This window comes from Penicillium macrosclerotiorum (assembly GCF_028827735.1).
Source record: "Penicillium macrosclerotiorum strain IBT 26536 chromosome Unknown utg000003l_segment0_segment0, whole genome shotgun sequence".
Taxonomy (NCBI): Eukaryota; Fungi; Ascomycota; class Eurotiomycetes; order Eurotiales; family Aspergillaceae; genus Penicillium; species Penicillium macrosclerotiorum.
In genome coordinates, this window is record NW_026643083.1 from 1047217 (window position 1) to 1070607 (window position 23391).

At 49.2% G+C, this 23391-nt stretch overlaps 8 protein-coding genes across 8 annotated transcripts; 2 read left to right on the forward strand and 6 right to left on the reverse strand.

Moving 5' to 3' along the window:
• Positions 1–1377: 1377 nt before the first annotated feature.
• Positions 1378–2340, forward strand: N7462_003273 (cysteine hydrolase family protein; the record flags this gene model as incomplete). The annotated part of the gene is made up of 1 exon (XM_057074999.1): positions 1378–2340. The coding sequence occupies one exon, from the start codon at positions 1378–1380 to the stop codon at positions 2338–2340; it is 963 nt and encodes a 320-aa protein (XP_056934504.1).
• Positions 2341–2880: 540 nt separating this feature from the next.
• On the forward strand, positions 2881–5223 carry N7462_003274 (Oxoglutarate/iron-dependent dioxygenase; the record flags this gene model as incomplete). Its single annotated transcript, XM_057075000.1, has 6 exons — positions 2881–2929; positions 3008–3255; positions 3326–3529; positions 3598–3856; positions 4067–4458; positions 4525–5223. The coding sequence occupies 6 exons, from the start codon at positions 2881–2883 to the stop codon at positions 5221–5223; spliced, it is 1851 nt and encodes a 616-aa protein (XP_056934505.1).
• Positions 5224–5264: 41 nt separating this feature from the next.
• N7462_003275 (uncharacterized protein) lies at positions 5265–6425 on the reverse strand (the record flags this gene model as incomplete). The annotated part of the gene is made up of 3 exons (XM_057075001.1): positions 5265–6047; positions 6102–6259; positions 6314–6425. The coding sequence occupies 3 exons, from the start codon at positions 6423–6425 to the stop codon at positions 5265–5267; spliced, it is 1053 nt and encodes a 350-aa protein (XP_056934506.1).
• Positions 6426–7415: 990 nt separating this feature from the next.
• Positions 7416–8148, reverse strand: N7462_003276 (uncharacterized protein; the record flags this gene model as incomplete). Its single annotated transcript, XM_057075002.1, has 2 exons — positions 7416–7672; positions 7725–8148. The coding sequence occupies 2 exons, from the start codon at positions 8146–8148 to the stop codon at positions 7416–7418; spliced, it is 681 nt and encodes a 226-aa protein (XP_056934507.1).
• Positions 8149–9538: 1390 nt separating this feature from the next.
• N7462_003277 (DUF1996 domain-containing protein) lies at positions 9539–11222 on the reverse strand (the record flags this gene model as incomplete). Its single annotated transcript, XM_057075003.1, has 3 exons — positions 9539–10742; positions 10816–10972; positions 11027–11222. Coding segments are annotated over 3 exons (1557 nt in total), but the record flags the coding sequence as incomplete, so codon positions are not given.
• A 1978-nt stretch (positions 11223–13200) lies between these two features.
• Positions 13201–15239, reverse strand: N7462_003278 (uncharacterized protein; the record flags this gene model as incomplete). Its single annotated transcript, XM_057075004.1, has 3 exons — positions 13201–14572; positions 14640–14775; positions 14861–15239. 3 exons carry the CDS (start codon positions 15237–15239, stop codon positions 13201–13203), a joined length of 1887 nt encoding a protein of 628 aa, XP_056934509.1.
• A 577-nt stretch (positions 15240–15816) lies between these two features.
• On the reverse strand, positions 15817–17787 carry N7462_003279 (serine/threonine-protein phosphatase 2B catalytic subunit; the record flags this gene model as incomplete). Its single annotated transcript, XM_057075005.1, has 5 exons — positions 15817–15877; positions 15951–16861; positions 16928–17185; positions 17267–17598; positions 17670–17787. 5 exons carry the CDS (start codon positions 17785–17787, stop codon positions 15817–15819), a joined length of 1680 nt encoding a protein of 559 aa, XP_056934510.1.
• Positions 17788–22168: 4381 nt separating this feature from the next.
• Positions 22169–22851, reverse strand: N7462_003280 (GNAT family N-acetyltransferase; the record flags this gene model as incomplete). Its single annotated transcript, XM_057075006.1, has 2 exons — positions 22169–22622; positions 22700–22851. The coding sequence occupies 2 exons, from the start codon at positions 22849–22851 to the stop codon at positions 22169–22171; spliced, it is 606 nt and encodes a 201-aa protein (XP_056934511.1).
• Between the last annotated feature and the right edge of the window lie 540 nt (positions 22852–23391).

A 23391-nucleotide genomic window follows, 5' to 3' on the forward strand; every position in this document is an offset into this window, starting at 1 on the left:
CATGAAGAGACGCGGTCAAGAATCAATGCATTGCGGGCAGGAGGATGCGAGGATGAGGGTTGCGACACTATGAGAGACAAGAAATCCTGCGATGGGGGTATATAAATGAAGGATGCTAGAGTCGGTGAAGGATGAAAAAGCGACAAGGCTGAGAAACTAGCGTGCGGGCGGAAGTTTCGTGGTTGGGCGGTTTGGCGATTGGCGGTTGACGGCGGTTGGTTGGCGGTTGAGGGTAAGTTGGGCGTCAAGTCGGGCTTAGGGCAAGCTGAGTTTATCCAAGGCGACGAAGAGGGGGAGTTTGAGGATTTGATTTGGGGGCCACAAAGCTGGGCACCACTTGCGATACTCTGGACCTGCGATTCTCGACCACTCCGCATTTTCGACGCGGATGCGCCGAGCTATATAGTCCTCCAGGAGATTACCCATGCACGATGCACGTACGACGACATGTGCTCGGGACTCTCCACTCTTCCAGCTCCAGTGAGATCGCCTCTCGGACGCCACTTGATTCAAGAAACACGAAAATCCGCGCTTCAGGCGGGAGCGCGATCGCAGTGATGGTCTGATTCGGCGGCCTGGAGCCGGCTAAAATGCTAAATGATGATTGCTGGCTCCAACGTAAACGGGCGCCGATCAGCTTTCGAGTCCACCCGCAGCTCCCGCGCGATTTGGGGGCCACCTGGAGGATGCCCGGCGATCACGACGAGAACCATGTTTGGAAATGGAAGGATGATTATTGGATCAAGGCCTTGGTTGACCAATCTCCATCCTGCTAGATTTGCTCACGAGAATCGTCTCGCAGACATGGCTAAGGCCCTGTGCAAGCAGCAATATGCAAGCTAGTCTCCAAACCCACATCGCTTTCACCCAAACAAGTACAAGTACCTAGGATGTGGCCCGAAACCCAGTCTCGGTGCGCACATGCGACGCGATACGGAAGCATCAGTGCGGCCAAACAGGATTCTCAGTGGTGGCCAAAGTTTCCTCAAGCCTCCGAGGGTTTCAGGTGCCTGAGATGCTGACGATGGGCCAGGGAAATAACTCTAACCCCGAGTCCTGGGGCCACCAACAGGGGTTGATAAATGACAAATGCGATGCATTTAGGGCAGACTACTTCGGGCTTAGAAGCCTCAAGTGGATACTAAGCACAAAGGATCTACTTCGTTGTCGAGGTCTGGCATCTGTAAGACTCTATCAGAGCATGCAACATTCAAGATTGCTATAAGGGACTATGACTCCGTAATCTGGTGGAACTGCGGGGATGAGGGGTCAAAAGGTCCAGCCGAACTCTCTCCCCCTCCCTCCTTTGATCCGATAAATACATAGCCCTGTTCCCATTCCAATTGACACTCAGTTCATGAATTTCTCATAACGACAATGGCCACCGTGACAAGGATCGGCAATGATGCCACCAATTTCTGGGATTATGATACCGACAACGATCTAATCGATCTCTCCCGAGCTTCGAGCTCGAATAACCTGATCACGCTCCAGACATCCACCAGCACGCTTTGTTTGAACCCAGAGAAGACTGCCCTATTAATTGTGGACATGCAGAATTTCTTCTTATCTCCAGCTGTCCGGCCTCGATCTGTCAAACAAGAGCCTACCGCAGCAGAAGCAGCCGCGCAAGCGCTCCTCGATATGGGGATTCCGGCTGCGCGAGCACATGGCATACAGATCGTCTGGCTATCCTGGGGTCTGACAGAATGCGATTTGAATACCATGCCACCTGCGGTTATGAGAACATTTGGGAACTATACTGCCGCATCTTCCACAGTCAAACAGGGTGACCTTGAGAAGCCTATCCCTACAGTACCGAACATGATTCGAACAAAGAATCCTGCACTTTACAGAGGCCTTGGGACTGAACTCGGCACGGTTGATTTGGGAGATAACCAGACTGTACAAGGTGGACGAGTATTGATGCGCGGATCCTGGAATGCCGGTCTTTATGAACCCCTGGAAAGAGCATATCAGGCTGGTAGTCAGCAAACTAGTACCCTGCAAGGGTCCAAATCGGACGTGTTGATTTACAAGAACCGAACCTCAGGGCTTTGTATTCCAGGCTCAGACTTGGAGAAGTTTTTAGAACGAGAAGGTATCACAACACTTCTCTTCGGAGGGGTGAATACCGATCAGTGTGTCGGTGGTACATTGATGGATGCCTTTAGTAAAGGATACGATTGCATTCTGCTCCGTGATGCAGCCACAACTGGAACACCATTTGGAGCAAATGAGGTCTGGGAATGGAATATAACCAACTGCTGGGGGTTTGTCACAACCTGTGAAGCGTTGCAAAATGCTTCAACTGCAGCCGACAATCGCAATAGATTTTAGGACTTTAGAGCAGCTGTCACTAAGATACACGTTGCCATGAGAGCTAACAAGGTCAAAATGTGCAATCATGATCTGGAGACTCTTTGTAATATATACCAGTAATGCACTCATTCTGAAGAAACTAGATTTAAAAGAACAAGCTATAATTCGAACGTATGCAAATCGCATTTGGCAAATAGTCTTTCTGGCCGTCATAAAGCCAGACTGACCTCACCCGCGGTCCCTTTGTAGACCTGGATCATCAATCTACCTGTTCTGCCCATAAAACATGAATTTTACACAGTGTAGGCAACAGTACAATTCATTAGGCGTCTTACAACGAGTGACACAAGCATGAGACCACCAATAAACCAGTGCCTGTCGGAAAACGGCTTTATCGGCTGGATGCAATGCGGGGAAAACCACGGAAGTCATGCCGATCCTCGTACTTGCCCCTCCTTGCTGTTTGCGCATTTAAGCTTACGTTTTCGCTGATAGCCAGAAGCTGGACTCTCATTGCACTTCCTTTTCAAATTCAATTTCGTCAGACTATCTACAATCATGTCCATCCAAGGATCAAGGCTACAAGGCAAGGTCGCTATTGTCACCGGTAAGAAGCCACTCGCGCAATTGAGTTATTCAGTATCGTATCCAGGCTAATGTTGGATCTCTTTTCTTTTCCTTCTAGGGGGTGGCTCCGGATTTGGAGCTGCTATTGCCCGTCGCTTTGGCGAAGAGGGAGCTAGAGTTATTGTTGCCGATATCAACGCCGAAGGTGGTGAGAAGGTCGCCTCGCAGAACCCCGCGAACCTGATCTTCCAGCGCATGGATGTTACACAAGAGGCCGAATGGAAGACAATCGTGGAGCTCGCGTTTTCCAAGTTTGGAAGGCTGGACATCTTGGTTAACAATGCGGGAACTACCTACCGCAACAAAGTAAGGGGTTTATGCCTTTGAAGAGAGCGTCAGGAGAACTCCGGGAATGCTATTACTGACACTCAAACAGCCTACAGTTGAAGTCACCGAGGACGAGTGGGAGCGGGTATTCAAAGTCAATGTGAAAAGCATATACCTGGCCGGCAAAGTTGTCATGCCTCGTTTCATCGACCAGGGAACAGGCGGTTCGATGATCAACATCTCCTCCACTGGCGCCTCTCGCCCTCGCCCTGGTCTGGTGTGGTACAATGCCTCCAAAGGCGCAGTTACAAACGTGAGTACATTCCATCGTCGAACCGATCTGGACCCAATATCTGAGTTACTGACACTTCACTCCCTCAGGCTACCAAGGGTCTTGCGGCCGAGTATGGTCCCCACAACATCCGGGTAAATAGCGTTGCACCTCTTCTTTCCGGAACGGGTCTATTTTCCATGTTCACGGGCATGGAAGATACCCCGGAGAACCGACAGAAATTCATCGGCAATGTGCCGCTGGGTCGTCTCACTGAGGCGGATGACATTGCCAACATGTGCCTTTACCTTGCCAGTGACGAAGGCAGCTTTATTAATGGAACCGAGATGGTTGTAGATGGTGGAAAATGTATCTAAGAATATTGTTCAATATTACCGCGAAGAAGAAGTCCCCATATCCGAGTCGGAGTAAATAGTGAGCCATTAGACAGACCGGACCCCGCCCCGCAGTCGGGGCGGGTCGCGCCATTCGTATTCGTCATTAACAAGTTTCCGGTTATTGTGTGGAGAACCTCCATAAAGTTGAGACCGAGTTTCTTAGCTAAAGTGCCACTGCCAGTGCTGGCCATAATTATGGCTTCCGATTTCCGATCCATCCCAGTCATCGACCTCTCTCTCGCCAATTTCCCCACTGCGCGACTCGGTCTGCTAGAGCAGCTTCGCTATGTCTTGACTCATGTTGGCTTTCTCTATATATCAAATCATGGGGTGCCACAGGAGGCGATAGCCGACCTGAAGCAAATACTGCCTCATCTATTTCAGCTAGACCAGGCAGCCAAAGATGAAGTAGACTTGCAAAATTCGCCTCATTTTCTTGGTTTCAGTCATGTGGGCTCGGAGACAACAGCAGGACTCGAAGACAGACGCGAGCAGTTTGAATTTGCGACCGAGTTCACGGACGACTGGAAAGAAGGACAGCCTCTCTATGAAAGACTGAAGGGGCCTAATCAAGTACCCTCATTTCCCCGAATATCGCTCTTTTGCAGTCCAGCTTGAAGTCTAATCTTTGCTTACCAGTGGCCGACCGGCGATTCGACTGAGCGTTCGGTTATCGAGAGATATATTCATGAGATGACGCAACTGGGAGAACGGTTCTTGGCTCTCGTTGCTGAAGCTCTCGACGTACCGACAGAGAGCTTGCTTTCATTAATCTCTGATCAACATCGGCTAAAAATCGTTCACTATCCCCCATCAGAGTTTCCCTCCAATTCCATTGGACAGGGCGTAGGTCCCCACAAAGACTCATCGGGATGGTGGACCTTCCTCTTGCAAGCATCTCCACCGCACGTGAAGGGGCTGCAAGTGCTGAACAAAAGTGGAGAATGGATCGATGTCCCCATTATTGAAGACACCTTTGTTGTAAATATCGGGCAGGCATTTGAAGTTGTGACCCATGGCTTTTGCAAAGCGACGACGCACCGTGTCCTTTCCGGGCCATTTGAGCGATATAGTGTTCCATTCTTCCAGGGTGTTCGGCGGAATCTTACGAAGGATGAAGCACTAGAAACGCTGAAGATCTACCTGAGCGACCAGGCATTATTAGTAGAGAGAGATCCCAGCTCTCATATTGATTCCGCATTTCTGCGCGGGAAATATGATACATGGGGAGAGTGTCAGCTGCGAACGAAGATTCGGAGCCATAGGACCGTTGGACGAAAGTTCTATGCGTCCGTCTTTGAAAAATACGTGAATGATGATAACCAAGATTCATATTGAGATTATAGTTCCACAAATATAAGGGGTTACTCTAAAACCTTTTAAAACCTTCTAATCTCCTCAGCCGGGCGATTGCCGACAGCCTTCTCGATCTTCTCAATGACCTCATCGGTCAACTTGTCCACCAGAGCCAACGCACGCACATTGTCGCGGACTTGCTCCGGGCGTGATGCACCAATGATCATAGAGGAAATGTTGGGGTTCTTCAAGATCCAAGCCAGAGAAAGCTGAGCTGTGCTGATACCGAGCTCTTCGGCAATAGGCTGGAGAGCAGCAACTTGCGCCAACTGCCGCTTCCAGGTATCATCGCCGACGGTCTTACGCAAGCTCTTCACATATCCATCCTCGGACTCAGCCAGGCGCGATCCTGGTGGTGGGGCCTCGGTGTTGTTGTACTTTCCAGTTAGGACGCCGCCCTTGAGAGGTGAGAAAACAGTGAGGCCTAGGCCATGAGCCTCATAGAGCCAGCGATACTCCTTCTCCACGCGCTCGCGCACGATAAGGTTATATTGTGGCTGCTCTACAACGGGACCAACGAGGCCCAGTCTGTCGGCAATTCGCCACGCATCTGCAATTTCACTGGCGGACCACTCAGAGGTTCCCCAGTAGAATGCTTTGCCAGTATTAATTAGGTAGTTGAAGCCGCGCACAACCTCCTCCATCGGCGTATCGCGATCTGGGCGATGGGCGTAAACAATATCCACATATGGAAGATCGAGGCGCTTGAGGGATAAGTTCATTCCCTCGATGATATGTTTCCGTGAAAGACCGTTGTTATTAAGCGGCTTGTTGGGATTGGCACTGTTGGCTTTGCCCCAGTAGATCTGATTGGAGTCAGCCAAACCCATATATGTCTAACTCTTCAAGAAGATGCGAACCTTGGTAGAAATAACCAAGTCGTTCTGTTTCCATCCAAACTTCTTGATCGCCTCACCGAGCACAATCTCCGATTGACCCCCCGAGTAGACCTCGGCGGTATCGAAAAAGTTGACACCGGCATCATATGCAGCCTTCATACAGTCGAATGCAATTTCTGCTGTAAATTAACATCCGTTGGGTTTAAATCTCGAATGGGATTGTCCCTTCCTACCATTTCCAACATGGCCACCGTATGTGAGCCAGCTTCCCAACGAGATCACAGAAACCTTCAAACCGGTTCGGCCGAGGTGGCGGTATTGCATCTCAGGGAGGGTTTCAGACATAATGGCGGAGGTAAAATTCTATTTTGAGGAGACGAGGAGAGATGAAGGTGAGAGGGAGAAAAGATGCAGTCGAAAGAAAATTGGTCTTGAGAAATGGTGCAATTCGAGCGGGAAATCAAGAATCGGAGCTTTATGTAACTGTTGCCAAAGCCGGGCCGATGCGGGGTACAGACGGCACACACCAGGGTTGACACAGGGGTCTGTTCGGATGGGATAGTCGCCCGATTCCCCTATTGGGACGCCGCCAGTGTGGCTTCACAGTTGGTGGCGTCTACGGAGATGGATTGGTGGGGCACCGGGCCCTTTAGGCTAATTGAGAGAAACAAATGGAACCTCTTTGACTAACAGGATGACCGATCAAGGTACGACGCTGTCAATCATAGCAATAGTGCTATCCCGGTGAAGGACACCGGCTTTATCCACAGTAGCTATCTCAGCAGAATTCTTATTGAGCAAGGTTGCATTGAGTAGATGGCAGAATGAGACTAAGCACGGAGATGAGGCATTCTCCACGTTGGCGTGTCTTTTTAAAGGGTTATTTCCCCGCAGGCATCCATGCTTTTCCATAGTATTCCCATTAACTCCGGGGTGCAAGAGCATTTGCAAGAGGAGAAATCCAGAAACTGAAATTTCCAGTGTCCTAGGCTTATCTTTCTATCAATTCACAAGGCCTTTTCAATATCACATAGCCATGCAATAGACATAGACCCGGATGTACAAAGACATACATCATGATTTTCATAAAGAGGAGAAGAAACGGTCTTAAATTGAAGTTTCTACTAGTATTGACTCTATATGGAAAGGATCACGATCTTACATCATTTAAGACCACGAAATAATTATTCGTATTAAACATTAGGTAATTATCGAAGCACAGCCATCTCTTTTCTCCGCGCATAGATATTCCCATTCTTCGTCAACACACAAAAGCGTCGTAGAAATTCTGCTTCCGTGACACCAGCTAGCTGCTTGCTATGAATCATGGTTCGACTACTCGCAGCCTATCGCAGTCGCGCCAGGTTCATCTGGATAAATAGGAGTGAGCGCACCCGCACACTCACATTTAGAAACCTCAGTCGCAATATCAGCACAAACTCCCGCTGGAGCGGTTGCACAGTACTGATTGGTGCTAATTGAAGTCGTCATTCCAGGTGGGCAAGACTGGTATGGCATGCAGAATGTTTCGACCCCTCCATCTATAACTGCCATGCTATACCATTGATCTGAGGGACAAGCGCAGGAAATGGCTAAACATATGTTAGCTTTGAAAATATTACGATGTTAAGAAAATTGTCATACATCTGATCACTGTTGAGTATCCTCCAGCTAGGTGGCCATTGTAAAGTGTTTTGGTCGATGAAGCAAACGCGCCGTTTGAGCATTCGGTTATAATCCAGTCTGCATCAATTGGAAAACAGGTGGACAGCTCCATGCAGTGATCTGGATGCCAAACCGAGGGGAAAAAGCCTGCTTCGCATTTGATTGGAGGCTGTGGTTTAAAACAGTAAGAAGTTGAGGTTCCCATGGTACAGTCCGTTGTATGTAAAATGGTTGCCCCATCAGAACAGCGCAGCGCAGCAGCTTCAGTGACCGCGGGAGCTTGGGGTTGGACGGACGTGATGAGCGGCTGTCCTTGTCCATCAATCGCTGTCTCACGCGGAAACCCCATTGTGCCAACGAGGTAGGAGAACGAGATGATAACAGCCAACAATGAATTGGCCATGTCTGCAGATGAAGGATCTTCGTTTGGGTGGATTTTGAACTTGCGTAATATGATAATGCAATTTTGCTTGTTTTTCTGTTCTGAAAGATCTTATTTTCGCGGCTGGCTCTCTTGTCTTATATGCTTGTGTTGCATTCAATGTCCTTAGTTGAGGCCAGCTTGAACCCTGTATATAGTTCCATCCTAGCCATCCATGATGGCTTCATGGTAGGTGGTAGATTTGCATAAAAAATTTCCATAGCTCAGACATACACAGCAGCCCATGCTAGCTCATAGCACTCGGTGGCCAGATCCACTTCTCATGTAACCTATTTGCGTGGCGGAAAGTGGAGTCATAATCATCCCGCGATAACCGTTGTGTGTACGAAAATGAAAGTAGAAGGGAGGCAGAATATAGCAGGGGAAATAGTATTGACAGTATATTCTCGACCAGAAATCCATGCTGAGCTTACTGGGCTGTGAAGACTACTGCAGGGCGAGCAAGGCTCGGCACTTTCCGCGGTACCCCTGCCAGTGATGTGACAGTCTGATTGATAAATAGGCCCAAGAATTATTCTATTGGAGGAAGCTCAATTTACAACAAACAACCACAAATAGTATGTCACACACAAGAAGGTTTGTTGAAGAGATTGAAGAGATCTCAAGGGGGCATGCTGTGACACGTTGCTGGGTTTTCTATTCTGGTTTGCCGCTCTTCTGAGTTAATAGAAGGTCAAGGTCTTACAGCCTCACAAAATTCCAAATTTATGGGATCAAGCGTCGCAGTGGCAGGTCGCTATCGATCATATTTTCTGACAGACAAGCACCTGTACCGCATGGTCAGGTCTAGGCTGTGTCTCATCTGCCCAACTGTGAGGTTTCACGACAGGGGGTACAAATAAATAGGCTGGCCTGGCTTATATCTTACTATACAACGCCATATGATGTGTTTGGTCGTATGAAGCAACTTTTGTCTCAGAGTAGAATACCAAAATCCCGGGCCAGACCTCAGATACTTTAAGACAACATGATGCAGTCCCACGAACCCTCCATTACCTATCTCACCAATTTGCTCTCATCTTCAGCTATACTCAACAAACTCTGATGATTACACATAAGTCCATTCAAACACAGGGACCAGGCAACTGAACAGGTCATAACCTGTATAGATTCAAAATCTTCTCACAGAAGGACAATATGATCACTACAAAATGCCCTATCCCTGATGGGGAGGGCATTCAATACATACAAGAAAGAAACCATGTACATGAAAGAAATAAGCCGAATCATGGTCTAACGGTTTGAGAAAGCCGATGAAACTGCAACCGCACCCGGCATGTCAGGCCATTTTTCAATGGAAACAGCAACGCTCAGCGTGAGCTATTTCTGCCTCAGCCCAGGAGACACTATCTCAAAGGGCATGCCCGTTATGCAGATGCCGGTGTTGGTTATGGGCGTGTCTCCTTACATGGTTAGCCAGACGATCCCGTTTTTCAGGGAGCTCTGGAATGGTGTCTCTTTCGACATATGAAATGACAGTGGAGGTTGTCTTGGCCGTTGTGGTTGCTGATGATACGGTGCGTTGCTCGCCAGTCTGAGTGGCGTATGGAGTGCCGTTCTCATCGATCATGACAATGATGTCCTGTTCAAGGTAGATAATCTCCTCAGTGATCGAGTCGACCGAGATAGATGTCGTCGGAGTTGGGGTTGGTGAAGAAGTCGAAGTGGACGTAGAAGTCGTCGTAGCAGTGTCCAAGGCATCGGCTTTACCCAGAACATTGCCGGTGTCAATCGAGATACTAACTGAGACAGTCGGCAGAGAGATGGTCGGGAGACTAATCCACGCCGAGGAAGTGGTTGTTGCAGAGGAAGATGACGACCCCATCGTGGCGTAAGCTGGTCCCCACTGAATGGCCATATCTCCAGGGAGTCCATTGGCATGCATTTCGACGTTCTCAGACTCGAGGGCCTCTGGCATATCGAAAAAGCATTCACGTTCCTTTGTTTCGGTCTGTATATCGAAGACTCCGCAGTCGTCGACCTCGCCGGTGGCACTAGTGCAAGTATCAACAGCGTCTTGCAGCACACCCTCCTCCCAGCCATACATGAAATCGCCATGATATCCATACCCAGTAGGGTCTCCATTAGCCAACGCAAAGTAACCGTCCACATCCTTGAAGGCATATGTATTCCAGATGGTCTCGTAAAAGAGTGAAACAAGTTGTGTCTCATATCCCTCGGGGCAGGTGCCGGTCATAACCAGGTCAGGGTACGCAACGTGGGATTTGTGGTCGTCAGAGTCAACATCCTTGCCATTCCAGCATGAAGGAAACATGAGCTCCAAGCGGAGACCATCAGTGCAATGTTCGTCGAGATAGGTTTTGTTCGGCATGTAATGCCGGTAAAGAGAGGCCTCGGCAGCAGCAGCATAGTTCAAGCAATTGAATCCTAAAGCTTTCTGGCGCAGGGCTTTCTGAGAAACCTGGGCACCGGACCATGAAGATTTTGGAGGATCAGGAACAGGCCAGGTAAAGTTGCGCTGGAAGGGATCGCCGGCCAGCATCCGGAAGTTATTGGGAAATGCGGTGATATTCTCGCCATAGAGAAGATAGTAGCTACAATGCCAGGAGAGTGAGCATAAACCCACAAAGAAGGAAGAGAGAAAAGGGTGGGGGGTAATCAACTTACGCTAGCATGCCTCCAACCTGTTCGACCAATTCGGCGCTGCCATTGGTGTGCATAAAGTACAATGCAGGTGTCCAGTAAGCCGACAGGTCCTGCGTCACAGCGCAAGACGTGCAGCTAGACTCCAGTAGAGTATCCATATCCGCACTCATACCAAAATCTGCGCATATGAAGTCAGTAAATATAGATCAAATGTCCGATTCGGTGCACGAACTCCCTCCTCCATGGATTGCATGCACATGAGAAGAAATCTCCCCTGGATCCACGATAGGATCCAACCGGGCGACACCAGTTCGCCCGCGGCAGGGAAGACGCCAGAATGCATTGGTGAGCACTGGAAAGATAGAAAAGCAGGCTGCCAGAGCGGCTGTCAAACGAATGTCCTGCATTGCGGCGGTAAAGTCGCGTCGCGCTCACAGGTCGGAATATCAAGGATGGGACCAAATCCGCGAGCAACAGATGATCGCCAAAGACTCGCCAGGAGGACCGAATCAACCGGTCTAACGCGACAAGCGCTATCAAAATGTATCAAAAGACAAGATTGTAAAAAGTCGACGGAAGACGTGCTATATAGGAGGTCAGTTTGAGTGGAAGTGCCATGCGTCGTTTATGAAAATTGGTGTATCTGGAGACAGGGCGGGGATATTGCAAAGTGGGATTCCAAATGTCCAATCAATCGTCATCTCAAGATCCTAAGGGATCTGATTTGAGAACATGGGAGATCAAAGTGGACGCCCCCTTTAGGGAGAAGAATGGTCCCCTTGCTTCGCGGCTTACATCTCTGGGCCACAGGTGAACGAACGGGGAACAGGATCGCAAAATAAGGCGATCGCAGCATACCACGTACCAATTGATTGAAAAACGCGTTTTCAGTGACGTAAATAAGTAAACAGCGATCCCGGTGTTAGGAGAAAGGCCCTTATTGAATCTATATTCCTCCGGGGGCCGTTGGGAGCACTTCCGCCTATAGCGAGAGTTTTGGGAGAATATGACCTCGGTTTTCAGAGAAAAATAGGAGCTAGGATCAACCTGAAATGACAGAATTGAAGTTGAACGAAAAAAGGAGCGACCAAAGGCTCTCAGGAGCAAAACGAACGACAGGATACCCTGAGATAGGGCTAAGTAGCGATTGTGATTGGGAAGCGAAAAAACCGACAACAGGCCAGAAGGAACAGGAACGGGCCTGGGGCAGAACAAGGGAATCAAGTACTGCTGAATCGCCAACCAGAGCCCCTTCTCCTTCGACATCGCTTGGTCCTTTGGGGGTCAAATGAGTTGACCAATCCCTTGATCATCAGATATTAGGCCCCTCCGCCCCTCCACGACTCATACCCCCCTCCACCAACTGAACAGGCGGACCGGGTCGAAACCGACTCACGATTGGGTTCATCCGGGAATTAGATTGAAAGGAGTAGCCCACCCCGGGGCCGATCCAGCGGATCTCGTGGTGATTTCCGCAGACACTGCCAAGGGACCAAGGCCCAGGGGATGATAGGAGGCAGGGGCTGGGAGTGGACTTTCCGGACGGGACTATGAGGGCGTAGGCCAGTGCGCAACAACTCCAGTAAGAGCGAGTGTTTCCACCGTTTGTGCTATCGGGAGCGAACGTTGAAACGAACCGCTTGTTCCTGTGCCTGATTGCCCGTTAGTCCTACCTCCACCGTCTCGGGCGGTCCCCACGCTGTGTGTTGGGATTGGGCAGCCGGGCGCATGATGAAACGGCCAAAAAATTAACGGGGGTCTTGGTCTGAATTGATGGGGCTGGCAAGCAATCGCATGAGTAAGATGCTTATATTGGACAGAGATTCGTATTCAAGATGAGCGCGTGGCTCCAACGACAATTTCGCTTAGCAGGAGAAGGGAGACGTATATACACTGGGCGGTTCGAGCGGGCGGGCAGAAATATACTTGGCCTTGAATCCTCTGGATGCTCTCACAGTAAGCACGCATCTCAACCACCATAGATAGTATTTGGACGAGGCTGTGGGGATCTCTACAAAATGTCCCGATCGTGTGAAAAAAAAGTCGTCCTGAGTCGCCGAGACATGGGAACCAATCATATACCATCATCCCATGCCACCACTGTTTGATATCTTACCAGAAATAAGACACAACTTGTGCCTTACGGAGGAGCCCCGTGTGCTTCAGATCCATCACGTATCGGGCACATGCCGATGACACTGAAACAATGCCGGCCAAGAGGCAAAGCTTGTTCCCCATTACGCTGCGGTGGACGTCCCACCATGATGCTAAAATTTTAGCCTATCTGCCTAGCAAAGATTGGGGTTTGTCGTACATAGCAGAGTAGATTGTACATCTAAAGCGACGTCTATGCTAAAATGACAATAAATAATATACAGGGACATGTACTCTACGGAGGCAGCTCGCTTAAGACCGGACCTTCTCCAGAGCCTTGCGAGCGCGGGAGATAGCGTCGCGTGCACGGTGGTCGGTCACATCTTCAGCATCCCTGCCACCATCACGCACAATCTTGCGCAGGAGAGCTTCTGTTTCACGCAAAGACGTGCGGCCCTCATCACGGACCTCTTCTTCCCAGAAGTCACGGGCAGCATCCCATTTTTTTTGTTGGCGACGCATGGAGTAGATGAGACCAACCGCGGCCAGAGTACATGATTCGTAAATTGAAGCGGATGGGATGGACACGTAAGTGAGAGCAGATAGGGCGGAGGTGAGGGTGGTAGTAGAGATACTGAAGAGCACCAGGCTCTGGGCGAGGGCTTGGAGAGAAGGCACGGTGGTGGTGAGTAGCTTTGTGCGCATGTCGGAGATCTGGGTTGGCCAAGGTGGTGGAGTAGACTTGGCAGGGGCAGTGTCTGACGGGGACGCTGTCGCGACAGAAGCAGTACGCTCATCCAGCAGGCCAGCCTGCTGGTACTTGCCGGATGTCCAGATGACTTCCCGCTCGGCGCAACGGAGGAAGCGCTTCTCCAGGATTTCGGAAGTAATCATGCTTACATCGTCAACCCGCCAGAAAAGTTTCCACCATGCGAGGCCGCGCCACCGCGGGCTGGCGAAACCTGCTTCGAGGGAGCTACGAAGTTCTGAGTGAGCCTGCTCAGCCCAGGATGTGACCCCGCTCTCAAGCTGGGCGCGGACTGCGTCCGGAACGATGCCAGTCGTTTGGTCTTGAATTGCTTTGGCATCCCGTTCAGCTAGACCGCGATCAGCGGCGTCGAGTAAGGAATCGAACAGCGGAACCAAAGCGGGGTTGAGTGCTTGTTCACTGGTGGACTGAGATAACGATGCAAGCCAGTCAATAACAGGCTGCACGCCACTGCCATTCCACCCACGTTCATATTCAGAAGCATTTTGTACAGATTCACGAATCTTATCCAAGGCCAAACCTGCACGATTGATGTCGACGAAGGATAGCCGATCGCTGCTGCCTGTGTCATCTTGGACAGAGAGTTCGATCGCACCTCGTACCGAGGCTACCTCGTTCTTCAGGTCTGACCGGCCCATCAAGGTGCTGAAGGCCAGAAGGCCATCCACACCACTCCCACACACGATACTGCGGTGCACGGGATATCGCACAACGTTTTTTCGGCCCGAGTGCGAAGTTTGAATAGTAACATTGGGCACCAGGAATGTGTCGGAGGAGAGCGTAGCGCCGTTGCTGCCAGCTTCCGAGCCAAGGGAGCTGACCAGAATCTCGATGCTGCCCTTTTTCAAAATGGGGGATCGGATCGCAATAGTCGGCAAGAGATCATTAGGAATAGACTCAGAGATTTCGCCATAGCTATAATGCCATAGGGATCGTCAGCACGTGTCTTAGTATCTTTGTCAACAGCACATTGGTGTCATACCGAATCAGGAGTCCGCGCGATGGATCGGATTCATAGCCCTCCAAGATATCTTCCCAGCTTTCGCGTGGGCCCAACGGATCGGCGAGAAGCAGTCGAACCAGTTTGCGCGCTGAATCCGCGTTATCTAATCCTAAGACTAAATTTCACAAGCAATAATTAGCTCTTTTGGTCTCCAACGAACAAATACGACATGGCAGTGCCTTGAATGAGATATAACATACCGGCAACTCGCACAAGCGGTTGTTCAGACTCCAACCCGCGCAGAGCAAGCTGCAAGCGACTCACGCTAACTTGCTCAATTGCCCCGTCTTTCACACTATTTAGAGCATCATAGAGCTCCTTGAACCGCGGAGGGACGGTCTTCGATGGATTGATAGCAGGAGATGTTGTGAATGGTCGAATCGCGATTGTTTGGGCATGGTCCAGGAGACGAAGATTCCGGCGCGCATGTTCGATACCATCAATGCCCGTCGTGGTGCTGCTCGCACGCGTCGAGAGTGTCCGTCGCCAGGTGGCGCAGGACGGACAGTAGAACACACCGGCGCTATCCAGCGGCCGCGACAGGCTCCGGGGGAGCGCATTGCGGAGTCTGGAAGGCATTGCAGCACGTTGTGGGGGGATCAGCTGGAGATGCGACCGCCGAGTCTTGACCTGGTGCGCAGGGTTGAAGAAGAGGCGAGGTCGGGAACCGGAGGGCGGGCAATCGGGCTTGGCGCTGCTCCACCGGCTGCCAGGGTTTTGGCGGATGGACACAGTAAATAGATACCAAACATGCTAATATCATGCAATTACATTTGAAGAATACAAATTTCAGTAGGCGACGCACTTAAAGTGAAGTCAGGACAATCTGTCACCATCATTACATGCTATTTTTTTTCTTGCGCCGTGTATCGCGAACTATGAGGTGCAGCTGGCTACAGTGGGAACATCTACTACGCCCATGACACCACAAGTCCAACAAAAAAAAACAAATTTAAACAGACATCCTGTCCGACCGCTGCTATTATTGTAGATCCACGTAGTAGATAACCAGGCAATAGAGTGGGATCAAGCAGATAGATAGGGTATCGTATCGATCATATCGTGGCGAGAAGGCCGTGTGCGCTGGAGGGCAGCAAGCAGGGAATACACAGATCGTGGGGTCGTAATCTTAACTCAATTCAATACCAAGGCCCTTCTAGGCTTCCCGGGTGTCTCGTGCCTCGCGTGGGCGACGATTGCGACCCGAACCGGCGGACCTATTAAAACCGGGTTAGTAGCTGTGTCGTGGATATGTAGTTTGAAAAGAAGGGGGAGGATAGTCTTTCTTACATGGAGATTCGTCGAGCAATAGTGGCAAGCCCGGCATCGTTAGCAGCCTCGTGCTCGGCACGCTCCATCGCAGCACGGTGGTCCTCTTCGCTCTTTTTAAACACCTCCTCCTGGCTAGGAGGCAGGCGCTCGTTCTGCAGGTCGACCTTTCGGGCGTCCTCAAAGTTGTGGATAGCCTGCTTGATGCCCTCCGCACCCAGCATGAGAGTTCCAGCCGGAAGACGACCGCCAGCCGCAGTCTTCAGCTCAGTTACACTCTCTGACTGTTCACGAAGCACCTGGAAGACACGAGAGAGACGACCAATGGCAAGAATCTTGTTCTTAATGGCACGGCGCTTGAATTCGCTGGACTCGGTATCCATGGGCAAAGGAGGGGAGACGGGGCCAGTCGGTGATACAGAGGAGGGGGTGTCGTCCTCTTCCAGTTCCTCTTTCGAGCAGGTGTTGAGAATGGCGATGAGCATATCGGTGATCTTCTCACCAACGAAGGGCAGAGACCAAGTAAAGACATCCATGAAGTTTGGCAGCCAGTACGGGTGGGGAGTGCAGTTAAATTGACGAATGTTCATGACGTTGTTCTCATATTTGAGAACTGCGGCCTTGTTGTTGTAGACATCGAGATAGTTGGGAGCACTGAAGATGGTCATCACACTCGGGAAACCGGTCGTACGAGTCTTCCGGTACATGCGGTAACCGGCATCCTGCGCTTCGTGGGCTCGGATGATAGAGAGCAGATTGTTTTTCTCCAAGAAGGCACATGCTGCAGGATAGGAGAAGAAATAGGAGCAACCACGGACGCTGTTGTGGATAAAGAAATCGCCGGTCTTTTCCTGGCCAAATTCCTCCAGAGGATCAGCCCAAAGAATGTCACACATCAGACCATGAGTTGGGGGTTCACGGAATCGATCAATCTATGCGAAAATAGGTTAGCCACAGCGCATGAGCTCATCGTGGAACACTGTGTTGGAATGACCTACCGCCTTAATATCTTCGAGGGTGTGCAGCTCCGGGCTGAGACCGCCGTGAATGCAGAGAAACTGCTTATTCATGACTGCCGCCAGCGGCAGGCAACAGAAGGACTCAATACAAGCCTCGTAAATCCGTTCACTATATTTGTGTTTACATTCCAGCTTGAAGGTAAAGTAATCGGTCAAGTGGCGACATTCATGGTTACCTCGCAGCAACCAAAGAGAGTCTGGGTACCAGATCTTCAAGGCCCAAAGATACAAAACGCACTGGGAGAGAGAGGAATACGTTAGATTACTGAAGATTCGGAGCATTCCATCTGATAATCCCACGGCAGATGCAGAACATACCTCAATACTAAAATAGCCACGGTCAACATAGTCGCCCAAAAAGAGATACCGTGTCTCGGACGGATCGCCGCCCACTTCAAACAGCTTCATCAAATCATAATACTGTCCATGAACATCACCGCAAACCGTGATGGGGGCATCCATTTCCAGGAGATTGGGCTCCGATCGCAAAATCTCCGACCCGGCATGGATGATCCACAGCGCCTGCTCTTCTGTGAGACGACCTTCGCGATAGAGGTGCTGCTTCAGATATTGGAGATTGGGCTTGGACGGGTCTTCGGGAGACCAAAACATATCATCGGGAGGGGTGCTTAGAGCCGGCGCTTGGACCTCTGCATGATCAGGCCAAGGTCAGTGGTCAAATTGTGACAGGATATCGCCAGTGGACAGCCGTGAGGATTACCTTTGACAACCCGTTCCGTTGTCGACACCTGCATGCCATCCTCCATGGTGTGCAGCGTGAAGTCGATCTCGGGGACCGGCTTCTTTTCGGTCACTGCGCGCGCAAGAGTTCGATCCATGGTGTCCGTCTGAATGAGTTCAGATCCCGGGGAAAATTTGGGCAATCAGACGGAGTACGGAGAGAGGGGAGGGACGAGGAGGGAGGAGGGGGTTTCAACCGCGCGGAGCTGAGGCGGGGTGGATTCAGCGCAGGCGGGAAGGATTTCCCAGAGGGGGTGGGAAAGATAGGACTGATGAAGATCCCTATGGAGATCGGGAGACGAATCGACCTTGAGCGACGAGTTGGAGGACAAGAAAAAGGGGGTGGGAAGGTCGCGTGTGGAGAGGGTTTGATGTGTTGAAGTTGGGAAAAAGAGAAACAAATTGGATAAGCGGGCTGGGCTTAACTAGCCGCTGTTCATGCTGGCTTCGTCTCCTCTTGTGCTCCGTCCACTTCGCAGCAACACCAGCACGATCCGATCGGACCAGCCTCGGCAATACGCTAAGGCCTGCGCTAGGATCGTGTAGGGCTTTGGAGACGGCAATCAAATTGCCTGCGATCCCACACAATTGGACCAAATGCGTAGAACCAGTTGGGGAGTTGGGCATCAGCCTCACTGGGCCATCGCGTAATTGGTGCCTGGATTCCGAGGCCACAAACGCCCGGTCCCTGAAAGTTTGGAGGTTTCGCTCACTCGTTTCGTTTTTTGCGATCTTTTTTGTTTCTGTTGGAAGTGCTGAAAAGGAGATCTGTACCCGCTAGAGGGAAAATACCTTCCAGAATGTATGTCAACGACTGGCTGTCCCTTGAATACTAACTATCTTCGATGATAATGATCACCTTCATCCAAGAACCATCACCACTGGACTTTCGTAGTGCCAAGAGCAATGCCCTCCATGCTACCTACAATGAGCGGTAGAGACAAGCCATGTAGATTCAAGGAGCTGCGCTGGGCCAAATCCATTCACACTGGCGGTGGTATACAGTACCTAGGCTGAGGACTGGAATGGACTGAGCTGGTTGCGAACAACCAGTCGATATGATAGACATTGAACCGAGAAAACCACCTAAGGTCTAAAGCTTGCTATCCGTGCGAGTTACCCAAAAAGGACAGCCTGCATTGGTCCGAGCCCTCTGGCTCTCAATACCATAGTGCGCCTTGCATATGAGCGAGCCCGAAGCCTAGCACAAGACCAATCGAGATTTCTAAGCTAAACGTCCAGCTGTCGACTACTGAATTGTAAGTAGACAGTGGGGTCATAGGTGGGACAGCCGAAGGATGGCCCTGACGACGGAGAGAGAACATTCGAAAGGGCGATTGGGAGCACAAGAGGCTTGGATGTGAACCCAGCCCGTGAAAAAGACGACCCGATCCATCTATATTGAATAGTTTCCTACCTCGAATCTCGTCGCCAATCTGTCAACGGTTTATCGGGCCAGATATTTCCCGCGCATGTTCAGGGTGAACAAGATTCATCGGTCACCAATCCCCCAATAGAAGTAGAGTCCCGGGAGTTACAACGGCACCATCTTGGTCAAATCATGCCTTAAGGTTGCATTATCCATGTAGGACGCTGGGACCATAGCAATCTGTATCCATTTACGGATAGAAAATGGCGCAAAGCTTATGTCGCTATGCCGTTGAAAATACTTCCCCTCGCCGAGAAAACAACATCATAATGCTATATACCAACTATTCAAGTTCTATGCCTCGACTCAAAATCGTCGGCTCTGCTCTTTCCTTGAAATAGCAAATAGCCCTGCATTTTTCGCTCGCCTCAAAATGCGCCAGTTGCACTGGCTAGCAGTTGTTCTCCTGCCCTCGGCTCTTTATCATAGAATCGAGGCCTTCACGAGGCCATGTATCTATTTATCGGAAAAGTGTGGCTATACATTGATATCAACATATGGTGGGCATTAGACTGTTCCAAAAAGAAATGATTATTCCCAGAATTGAGGGGTATGATCGTATTCGTCTCTATTTGCATTCACTAACAAATCACTGGCAGGATACAATCTAACCGAGTTAACACTCGCGGTAAACAAGACACCTTCTATCCCTCCACTGAGTGCGGAACAACTGCCCCAAGTTGTTTTTCATTGTTTGGACATACTCGGCAATATAACTGGAAACTCATTTTGTATCAATGGATGCCTTGATTCTCAAAACTCAACCGTGGATGATCAGTGTCAAATATCCTCGAATGGGACATGCCCCCCACCGGGAGGCGGGACAAGCACTACTACGGTGACCGTTACAACAACTATTGGGCCTCCTCCAATTTCATGTGTTCGGCAATGTCAAACCTGGTGCTTTGGTAATAACTGCACTGGAATGGGCCCAGCTACGATGGCGTTACCGACGCCTTTCTAATCTGGTTGTTTAAAAAGAAAAAGAAAAAGGAAGTCAAAAAAGACTGAAAGGGAGGAAGAGTCCTCTTGATGGAAGGATATCACTGCCAAGTCGAAAAATCTTCTCTCCTTTGTCATAAAATAAGTTATTTTCAATAAAATATTTGTATCTACTGAACTAGCTTTCTCGGCTATTCCACAGGGAAGCAGTGACCGAATCTACCTCCGATCTCGGTTCGTTTTAAGTATGCATTAACCATAATATCTACCATACATGTACCAATTACTCTATCTTTTAAAAACAATAAGTATATATAGAGCTATTGTGATGTCGTTTGTCATCGCGCCATGCCTGAAATATAGTAATAATAAGTAAGAGCACATAATTGTTTTTGGTATTATCTGTCATGAAACGACAAGAATAAGCCCGAATCTAATTACGTATGAAGGATTATGCTTTCTTATTTGGAGAAATATCCTCAAATTTCATTCTGGCCAAGAACATAAATGGAGTATTCATGATGCACACCCAGCAAAGGAATGAAAAAGCATTGGATGTCCACATTCAGCTATCAACTTTCGCACTACATCAAGCAGCAGACTATTTATATCTTCCATCAAAAAGTTGGAGTTTTCTGATATTTCCTCACACAGTCCTTACAGGACGCATTGGTCGTTTCTTGTGCCGGGCTTGGTGTCGCAACCAGCAAAGCAATAAGAGTTTCCAGTGATAGTTCCCAGAATATCTGTACAGTGGAATAGTGTCTGCGAAATTTGGGCTACAGAGAGAACTGGAATAGAGAGGGTATCATTGACAGCAGCTATAAGCTGTGAGGTGGTATAGCCTGGTACCCATGATATCAGATATCTTGATTGGACGGAAGAAACTTTCATGGATTAGAGAATGGACGTATACGCACTGTAAGGAGCAGCAAGGAGCACTGAGCCACACTTCAAAGACTGATATTCACAATTGGCAGCTTGTTGGGCCTGAGTTCCTGCAAAGAGGAGGCTCGCAGACAGAATGAGTTTGCCAATCATTTTGACTCGAATTTCCACTGGTCTTGAAATATAATAAAGATGAGTTCTTTTCAGCAGGCACCTGTCTTTCTAATTATGGATTTGAAAGTCTGAATGCCGAAGATTAAGGCACATATTTATAAAGATCAAGGAACTGGTCTTGGAACGCTCCTGAAGGACCAAGGTGTACAATGTCAAAAGTATGTAAGCTGATACTACCCTCGAACTGTCATAAAAGCGCTAGGAAAAGGATTAGTGTTTCCCCGTAGAAACCTTGTGCAAGGCATGTGATATCATGGATCTTAGGCAAAATTAAGGTGTCAATGAAAATCGTCCACACGTTCATATCACCCCTGTCTCAATATCTGTTGAAGAAATACGCATCAGATTGCGGGTGTAACCATCATCGGGGCGAATGGCTTTATTGTCTTTCAACCGCGAAGCTGTCGGATGGTGTATGGTTCTCTCGGGCCTCCCAAGAGCATCGAAATCTGAAAAACAGCACCGAGATCGGGTGATCATTTAATGTCATTAGGTTGTGTCACAAGGGAGACCGAAAAGTTCTCATAATTACTTCCCCATAAGGTCGTGCTCTCAAGCTTTCAACTCCTAGGTGTCATCATTGGTTTACATCAAAAAAAAATAACCGCAGGAGAAGTAGTATCTATGACTTCTTTGTAACCTCATCATTGACAACAAGGAAACACAGAAAAGGAAAACTTTTAACTCAGTTACTTCAAAGCCGTCGGTCCCATTGAGAGGGTGAAAGAAAGCCTGCCACAATGTCAGCTTATCCGTCACAACTCGACATCAACAATCATTTATGTTTGAAGCCTGACTAATGCCTAGATGGGGTCAAAACCTAGATCATCATCATGCTCGATGAAGGGGTTTGTCATGCAACTCTGTAGGGACTTCATGCTGTACCACTCCCCGTTGCATGATTTCAATAAACAAGTCCGGTTCCTTGATCGAAGAGATATAGACTCATACTTAGAATTATAACTTAGCTCTTTACAGTTCATTATAGTTACAGTTCTCTTCCGGTTTTCCCATTCGAGATCAATTGATAGAATGAGGTCGCAACATCAGACTGGCTTCTTCAAACCCCACACATAGAGCTCAGTGGTCTCAAATCGAGCTTCTTTCTCAATCTCGAATCCGCACTTTCTGAGAACACAACAACTTCCAACATTTGTTTGCTCACTTATGGCATAGATTTTCTCGACTTCGTCGTTGGGATCATCGCCCCACGTACGTCGAGGCAGGTCCCACCAAAGCTTTAACATCAGTTTAAGTGCCTCCGTCGCATATCCCTGGCCCCAGGCCTCGGGAAGAAGCGAATATCCGATTTCAGGGCACGGAACAACACAGTTGACGCTCACATATCCAATGATCTGTTCCTGATTCTCGGGAATAGACTTGTCCAGAATCACAAAATTAAAAGAACGCCCAACTATATCGGAATTTCCCTCTGTGAATACTTTGCTTGATACCCACTCGCGGGTTTCTTGGATGGATTTGAAGGGTGTTTTGGGGTAGCTGGAGAGATCAGCATACAGAAATCGACGTATATAGTCTGCGTGCCAAATAAAAAGCATTCCAAGCTCATTACTTACTTTGATTTGGCAACCTCTGGGCGAGAGCGAATGGCAAAGAGACCAGGAAGGTCAGACTCAGTAACCGGACGAAGGCGTAACCGATCACTCTCAATGGACGGTGCCAGGGGTGGTATAATGACATTAAGAGCTTGGCGCGGAAGTAGTTCCATGGCGAGATTCTTTTTTCTTTGGTTGCTTCGAACAGACAGATGACAATCTCAGCCAAGGTTACACCAACACCAGGCCAGGCCCTCATCATTTTTCTACCGCCTATCCTTCCGCCTGCCGCCGATTGATTATGTCAGTTTGTAGCGCTCAAGATACGTAAATTGAGGATACTCGTTATATTCCAGGGGTGTCCGCCTCTCATCTTGGTGCATTTAGTAAATTTTCAGCTTCAAAAGACTACACGCGTGCCTCAGGAAACAGGCGAGTTGACTAGTAACTCTATTGTTGATACACGGCAGAATATTATGTCATCAATGGCCTACTTCACTATAGCTATGGAAATATTTTCCGACAATAATGATCGACAGGTTGTACACAGGATGGGTTGCCCTTGGAATGGAAGTCAAGTAGTGGCGTCCAAAGATGCCTTTCACTAAGCATTTTCATGGAAAGGATCTGAATCATGAGCAATACAAATCTCCACTCAAAAATGAAGTACCAGGCATAGCTTGCGGTCCCCAATCGCAAAGAAAAGCAGTGCA